The 8581-nt window shown below is 36.5% G+C and overlaps 1 protein-coding gene across 1 annotated transcript in view; it reads right to left on the bottom strand.

Moving 5' to 3' along the window:
- REV3L (REV3 like, DNA directed polymerase zeta catalytic subunit) overlaps nucleotides 1–8581 on the bottom strand; it is a 62158-nt gene that overhangs the window by 22667 nt on the left and 30910 nt on the right. The window contains exons 16-18 of the mRNA XM_081905506.1: nucleotides 8377–8502; nucleotides 5257–5455; nucleotides 2603–2714 (exon numbers count right to left, since the gene is read on the bottom strand). Coding sequence (XP_081761632.1) covers nucleotides 2603–2714; nucleotides 5257–5455; nucleotides 8377–8502 — 437 coding nt within the window. The remainder of the gene's footprint in view (nucleotides 1–2602; nucleotides 2715–5256; nucleotides 5456–8376; nucleotides 8503–8581) is intronic.

Below are 8581 nucleotides of genomic sequence, written 5' to 3'. Positions count from 1 at the left end.
TGTTCTACAGGTTATATTCCTTTTCATTTCAGAAGAGAGAATACTTTTCTAAATTGCACAGTTTAGACAAAAAGGAACTGTAGGACATTCAAACATATAAAAATTATCTGGTAAGGCTTATCCATTAGTAACATTAGGGAATATTGGATTTCTCAAAACATTTTTTCAGGTCATTTGTACTATTAAAAAATAGAAGTTTCTTCTAGGAAATAATTTGGTTCTTTTTGTAAAAGTTCTCATTTCTGAATTAACTCAACAGGCTTTAAAGAAATTATAACAGAGACATCATTATCTTCAGTTTTACTTTAATGTAGCCAGAAAAATCTACAGCAGCAGCTTCCATAGCTAAAAGGATGTCACCTACAAATATCACCATTTTATTATAGATGCTGCCAACTTGAACTTGTGAACATAATTTGCTTCTATCCTGAACTTGCTGAAAAGATCTTCAAAGTGAAACTGTGGAGCAATCATAGTTCAGTGGTAAAGCATCTGCTCTGTGTGCAGAAGTTCCCAGGTTCAACTGCCAGCATCTTCATGTAGCAGGTAGCCCTGCCTGACATGCTAGTGAGCCGGTGCCTGTCAGAGCACTAAATGTCTTGGGTAGGAGGATCAATAGCCTGTCCCTCTACAAAGCAGTTTGCCAAATCCTATGTCACTGAAACCTTGTCAAATCTTGGCCAGGTTAAGTCAAGGAGGTTTGCATGGAATCCAAACGACAAATGATATTTGCTGTATTGTTTTGGACTATCCCTAGGTTCAAACAACTGCTGGTCTTATTTGTATGGCTAAGTTGTTGGATTAAATTCAGCATCAGAATCAATAGCTCCTAAAGAAAAAAATCCACAACATCACAGAAATATCAAAAAACATTTTCATTTGGATTTTCTCCATTCAGCAGTCTTTTCAATAAATCAAGTGATGCATAATAATCAGCAACAAAAGCTATTATAGGATTTATGGGTCCAATATAATTATTATTAATGATGAAGGGTAGTATATAAATTTAACAAATAAATATAATAGTAACTGGGGAGGAAAGAGGTTAAATTCTTGTCAGCTCTCATAGTGAAATTGAAAACACATTTATTCTGAAGTACGTCATTGATTTTACAGAAACGTGTTGCAAAGAATGTGGCCCAAAAGGAATAGTTTAGGTATTAATTGCTGTTCTTCCTGAGACCTCTGTGTTTTATATGAACAGTCAATTATATAACTCCCACAGTATCTCCATCATGAAGAAGGTATAGTAAAATTAGTTTGCCCTTTAATCTGGTATTTAAAACAAACAAATGTGAAATTCTCTTTATCATCAAGGTAAAGAAACAATATTAATAGAAAACTATTTAAAAAGAATGAAAAAGAGCAAATGTCTCTACTGTTCTAAGCTGAGAACTGCCTAAAAAAAAGTATTGTGTCAACTTTTCTAGAGGGGTTATGAACTGCTATCCTTCAAGGGATAAAAATAGCCTAATCAAAATATTTGAAGGTACACACGATATTCCATTTGTACAGACGTTGCAAATAGGCACACAGAACTTCAAAAGCTGTTCCCCAGGTAACTTTGAATGTCCACCACAAATATATTAGAAATTGGTGTGCTTTCTTCATTCAATAAAGCCTTCAGCAGTTAAGTCTTCAAAAATACAAATAAATTGTAATGATATTCTTCAGCATGGTTTCATGTGGCCAAGTGGCATTTTCTCCAAATTGTGGAGAACTTTATAGGAAAAATAAAAGTAGCAGGTTGTTACTTCCTAGTTGTTTCCTAAGCCAGACGGAGCAGCGGATTCCCAAAAAAGAGAAAGAAAAAATTAATTTCCTTACCTGTAATTTTGTCTTCTCTGAACAGGAATCCGCTGCTTCGCCAGGACCCACCCAGTGTTGGTTGCTCTCAGCAACTCTTTAGTACTCTGGTTTCCTGGATTTAGTCAATGCCATTCTCATCAGAAGTTTTCTAGTCAGAGAGAGAGAGAATTGCAAATGTACTCTGCCTAGTACACATTTTCCTTGAGAATGTATTCCAGCCAGATGTTTCAAAATTTTGTTTCCTTGGTAACATTCAGACTTTGAGGTTTTGGCTATTGACCTGAAGAAAGACACACCTGAAGTTCCACAGGCCATGATCAGAGTTTGCTACAAAAACTGGCCAGAAACTTTTCAAACCAGGGGAAAATAAGGACTTTCCCATTGAGAGAAGACATGTAAAGAGGCCAGTTTTTATATCTGTTTATGTCTGTACCACTACGAGATATGAGTTTTGCGATAAAGTTCTTTTTAAAAAAAAACTTCTTCCTACTTAAGACAGTGATGTTTTAATTTGTATTGCAAGATCATTTAAACCTTAGAGTATTTTCTAATAAACTTTGAAATGCAGTTTGGGAATATTAAAACAGCAATATTGATGTGAGAGGTCTGTATAAGAGAGACTTGCATAAAGAACCTTATAATATAGATATATCTGTTGTGAGCAGGAAAAACAGACTTTTCCAAGAAATCAAAACCATTTAAACATGGAAAGAGAAGGTAGGGAAACTTGGATTTGAAAATGTTTAAATAAAAGTTTCAGAGGATGAAAAAGCAGGGTCTACAGATGCCCTACCTTTTAACAATGTTCACCACTTCCTGGAAAAGTGCTCTCTCATCAGCAGCATATTTGACTTCCAATCCTGAGATGCCAGATCTGGTAAGCAAAGGTGCATGTTCTCTGTTACCTGAAAAGCAAATTAAATACTTATTTCTAGTAAAATACTACCGTGTTGTTGTTTTTAATAAAAAACACACATTAAAATTAAGCCATGATTTTTCATTGTTCAAGTCCCCTGCCACTACTGCTCATTGCAGACAATGAATAGTTGGTGGAGATTTCGTATTTGAACAAACTGTGGGAAAGCATGCACATGCTTTTGTATTTTATAGAGCTCTGATTTAAGTAATTATCTTTTGTTCAAGTGTTTATGACCTTTCATCAGCATAAATGTGGTACAATGAAGTGTGACACCTCCCAAGCTTACTTCTAAATTTTGGAGAAAACGATTTAGCTTTTACCACTCAACAGAGTGATAATAAATAAAGGCTCTGTCCACACATTATGGTAAACCATACTCAGTGGTTTACAGGGGAACTTTATTTCAGAAAATGGTTTACCAAGATGTGCAAACCAAGCCAGCCTCATTTGAAATGTGATTCATAAGCAATTTTCTATATTTTTTTCCAATCAGTTCATGAGAGCTTGGCATTTAAAAGCAACTAACAAATAGATGTTTTAAATGAATGCAATTTTCAGCAGTCCTCAGTTTCTAATATACTTGATCCAAAGAATGGAAACCTTTTACACCCACAACAGTATGACTACTTATGTTTAATGAACATTATAAGAGCTGTGCTATATCACATTAATCATTCTGCAAATAATTTTTAAAAACTTAATATTTTATGCAGACATTTACAACAAGTACAAAATTCTGGTTGCCTCAGGTATTAGATGCATGGGAGGGCATCTCTTTGAAGTGACACTCAGGCTATGATGGAGAACATTAAGAGCAGCAGTTGCCAGTCACTAAGGTGGCATGGTGGGAAAGGGGCTAACAATGCTGGGATCTGAGAGAGCTGTTCTGCACTCTACTGCCTGTGCATGGGATAAGTAGGACCACATCCAATATTCAAACTGTCAAAAATGCATTAGTTATTTGATTCAAACAATAATCAGAATAAATCTTATCACTTAACCATTTCAAATAGATGTGAGTTTTAAAAACAGCAAAGCAAGACTGAAAACGATTAGTGGCCTTAAACCAAAATCTAGACAGGACAATATAAAAGTGATAGATTAACCATAAGCTATGCATTACTTTATTCACTGATGTATCAAATAAACCAAAAGACTCAAAAAATGCCAGCACTCAATACTAATAAATAAAGAACTCTGCAACATTAAATGGGGAAATTCTGTGTTTACAATCTAGTCTTATTCATAAATTCTTTTTCAGAATCCATCAAGTTAGCCTCCAGGAAGTCAGGAAAATTTAGTACAATGATCTATTGCTTTAGAAAGTAAAAAATTGAAGAAAATAAGATAAGAACAGGAAATTAATATTCTTAACATCTAGAAATAAAAGTGGATGAAAGATAGAAGTTTTGTCATAATGCTAATTTCTTATTTTTCTCAGAACCTTAAAGCTAGGCAGCATGAAGTTGTTTAATGATAAATCATCTCACAGAGTTTAACATTATTCTCAATATCAAATCTATTTTTTGTTTACTAGCCTAAACCAGTGGTACTCAACCTTTAACAGCTGGAGAGCCACTTCACCATTAACTGTTGTTGCAGAGCATAACATCAAGTACCAACATTGCAACCTTGCATCATGATGTTACATTAATTTGTGATGATGCCGTGCCACCACAAATATCATATGTTACAAGACATTTTGTAATCTTCAGTTTCTATTAGCTGCTGGGAAAAAGAGGGAGGTTTCCCCATTCTCCCCCCATGGCTGCTGGGTTGGAGGCAATTTCTATTCTTACCTGTGGGGAGATCCCAGCAGCTCCTTCGCTTTCCTCCTATGGGAGGAGGTACTTCAGTGACTCCCACACTGCCGGTCCTTTGGTCAGTGCTCCCCGCGCTGCCTGATAGAATGGAGCGCCGATCAGATGCCTACACTGCGAGAGCCGCCTGTAGGGCCTCAAGAGCATCCGGCTCTAGAGCCACAGGTTGAGTATCACTGGTCTAAACAAAGCCAAAAAGGTACAATACAATAAGGGCCCTGTTTAGACCCTACAAAGATCAGAGAAAACCACACAACAACCCTTATGCAATATTTAACAAAATCAACTTGCTATTTCTACTAAAATCAATTTTGACAGATTACCAAAGTTGCTGTTCTCGAACAGTCCCAATGCAAACTAAAAGGAACTGGTCCAGCACAAGGGTTTTGAGTACCTCCATCTAAGACATGTTTTCCTGTTTATATCTTCTGGACTTCTGCAGGAGCATGCAGTGAAATATTAAACTTTGGTTTAATATATTATTAATTGGTATTTAAAAGCATTATAGCCCTTGCAAATGTGCGCAGGAAGATATAAGGCAGAAACCATTACTATGCTTCTCATGATTGGACAGTGAGATGACATAAATTTAAACAACACTAGCAAAGAGCCTTCAAAGCCACATTTTCTCATATTGTTCATTAATACCCAAATATGACAACATTCAAACACTGAAGTAAATTCCTAAAATAAAATTGAAATAAGAACCTTGGCTTGAGATTGTTCTTGTTCTGTCTTTATCAATCACTATAGCACCAGTGATTTCCATTTTATCAGTATTTGGCAACGATGTGTCAGATGATATGCAGTAGAATAGAGCACAGATAGGATCAAATTCAGGATCTGCCTCCAAGTCTCTTCTTGTTCGAGCATGTAACTCTACACTGAGAAGTGTAAGATGTTGAACCTACAGCAAAAAGTATACATTGTTATCTTCTTTTATGATACCTTTGAATCAAATCAAATACGAAACTATCAATTTATTTTACATGCTGGTCAATAAAAATATCCTCACGTTTGCTTGTGGAAATGGAGAAAAATATAGAGTATGCTTTGTGATAATTATAATAACTGGGATTAAATGAAAAGAAGTATAGGAAATCTAGACTGTTGCTCGCTACTATTGAAGATTTATGGATTTTTTTAAAAGTACCAATCTGCAGCAGGAATCTGATACTTAAAAGTCATGTATTTTATACACTGCATTAAATTTTGATATTACTGTATTTCAAACAGCTTGTGTCATTCCCTATCTTCACACTTTCTGAGGATTTTTTTTAGCAGGATGCCAAAACCAAATATTAATATTCAAATGCAATCACTACCAAATAAGCACCCATATAAGAAATTACAGCCAAGATACCCAGAAACTCCCACATCAGCTAATTTTTAATCACTATGTAAACAGAGTAAGAATTGCCCAATTATACAATGTTCCATAATAATACATATTTTTAGCTAATTCAGGATATGACCAGTGTGCAAGAGGAAAACTGACACATAGCATCCACCCTGCTTGAATGGCTCTGAAATTTAAACTTCACATTAAATTTATTTTAAAGGCAGGTGGTTACATTCACAATACACAAAGCATACTAAAATATAACTCAACAGAAAAAAATTATACGTGGATTATTTGAATGTGAAATCCAAAGAAAATACATATTAAATGAGTTATACCTAATTAGTTTTGACACAAAGTAATGGGAATATAAAAGAGAAGACTGCAGATAATCAGGAGGGTGACTTCTGTGAGTTGGCATGTTTTCCATTAATCTGCCCTTCATTCCATCTGCAAGTCCTTTCCCTCTCTTCCTCTAGATTTGAGCATAAGCTTGGAGAATACCATGACATCAACTGCCAGATACCTCCATGTATCTCTACCCCATTGTATGCTTTATGGATTTTAAATGCAAACTGCTTGGGGAGCCAACTGCGGCTGAAAAGCAGGGCAGTAAATTATTTTATCAGAACGAGTTGTTAACTTTCCACAAGCTGACAAATTTTAATGCTAATCAAGCACAGGTCATCAGTGCAAGAGATAATGTAACATAGCCTTTGCCAATCTGGTGCTTATCCATATATTTTGGACTACCGTCAACCACGGTCAGCACAGGCTGGGACCAGACTGGCAAAAGCTGATGTAATGTAATAAATAAAAGCATAGGGCAAACAAAGTTACAAGCAAATATCTGTCATTCCAGATTGTATTTAGATTAGAAACCAAGAACCTCAAAGTCTCGTTACCTTCAAAGAGGATCTTGTGTTCTATATCCAGGCTGCCTACACCTGCTAGATCTCTTAGAAAAATTTCCAGGGCTATGTTAAATGCTTCACTTTTTAAATGCCTGCAATATTTTTAGATAGCTGAAAAAGAAACAGCTGCAGGAAGGTTGCTTTCCTCCTTCCCGTCAGAAAGAACTCTGCTGTAATTGCCAGTTGTCCCATGACTTTGGAAGTGATGAGAATGCTTTTGCCACCAGCCAGAGGCCTAGGGGATCTGTGACGATAACAAGGCTTGTTGAGGCTATGAGTTTGCAGGTAGGGAGATTACTCAGTGTCTACCCAGCACACCTACCCTGGCTGTTGTGATGCCAGGGAAGGAAAGTGTGAGACCTGGGATTTCCAAATCTCATGGGACCTATGAGACAAAGTCGCACAGAAGCTAGGTTTCCTGGGTCTTATGGGTCTTCCTGAGTGAGATATGCAGGCCTACACAAGGCTCTGCATATATCTACCTCAGTCAGGGCCAGACAGACAGTACAACTCATCCACTCTGGGCTTGGCACAAGTTTACCCCAGGTCACAACTGGTTACTCATTTGAGGGTTCAAGAAGCATGTTTTCAATGGCTCCAGATAAGCTATGAAAAAGCACATTTTTTGCCTTCCTTGGGTATTCCATTTTGTGTTACACACAAGCTACATGCATTACTTTGACACAACTTTACTTCTGTTACATTTGATATATATTGACCATTTTACTCCAAGATTTGCCAATCTCCTTATTGCCATCTACAAAGAGCCACTGGGTAGTTGCACCACTTCTATACAAGCAAGAAAAACAGCAAAGAAAGATCAGCTGGGTCCACTTCACAACTTCATCCTGGCATTACCAAACCTCCTCCTCTCTCTTTTCCTTTCCCTTCCCTTCCCTTCCATCATGTATCTTGCCTTTTTAGTTTGCTAGTCTGATGACAAGACATGCCACTGTTTTATTGATGTGAGCAGTTTTGGGAGACAGTATTTGTTCGAAGAGCTGGATAAAAATATAATACAGGCAACCCCCCATTTACATGTGGGTTATGTTCCGAGGCACCACAGGTGTCAGTGAAATCACATAAAATTGAAACTCATTGAAAAAGCCTGCAAACACCCCATTCCAACCCCCTTGGTGATGGTTCAGTGAGATCTTTATGCTGTTTCTGGGTCAATTCCAAGTTTGGCACAATGCACATATACACAATCATGGACATATTGAACGTGAGTAAATGGAAGGCTTTCTGTGCGATATAATAAATAAATCCAGTGGATAAGCAGTCATATACTAAAATTCTTAAATCCTGGATGTATTTAAATCAGAAATCAAGAATCTCACATTTTGGTTACTGCCACAGCAGCAACCACACAATTTTGGTTACTGCCACAGCAGTTTGAGTAAAACACAAACCCTCTTAAATGCTAAATCTGACTGAAGAATGAAAGAAATATCCCACCTTTCCCCCTGACAGGACTCAAGGCAGCTTACAGATAAAACCAGGAATTGCTAAAGACATAGAAAAAACAAATGCAACCATAGGTAAAGCATCTTCAATAATACTGTAAATTACCTCATGTAAAGCCTTTGCTTCCTGAAGATTTTGTACACTTATTTTAAAACCATATGAGTTGTTTAATGATGGTCCTTCAATCTGAGAAGTCTCTTTCTTTGGGGCATTAAAAGGAGTGAATCGGTTCTGTAAAAATAAAACATTAACAACAATAAACTTTTCACTGATTAAGGCCTTAACTCTACCAAGTCTAATTATTGAACAA

The sequence above is a fragment of the Podarcis melisellensis genome (genome assembly GCF_964234715.1).
Source record: "Podarcis melisellensis genome assembly, chromosome: 3".
Classification (NCBI taxonomy): domain Eukaryota; kingdom Metazoa; phylum Chordata; class Lepidosauria; order Squamata; family Lacertidae; genus Podarcis; species Podarcis melisellensis.
Note: the sequence above shows the minus strand (reverse complement) of the source record. Positions and strands in the feature narration are given on the sequence as shown.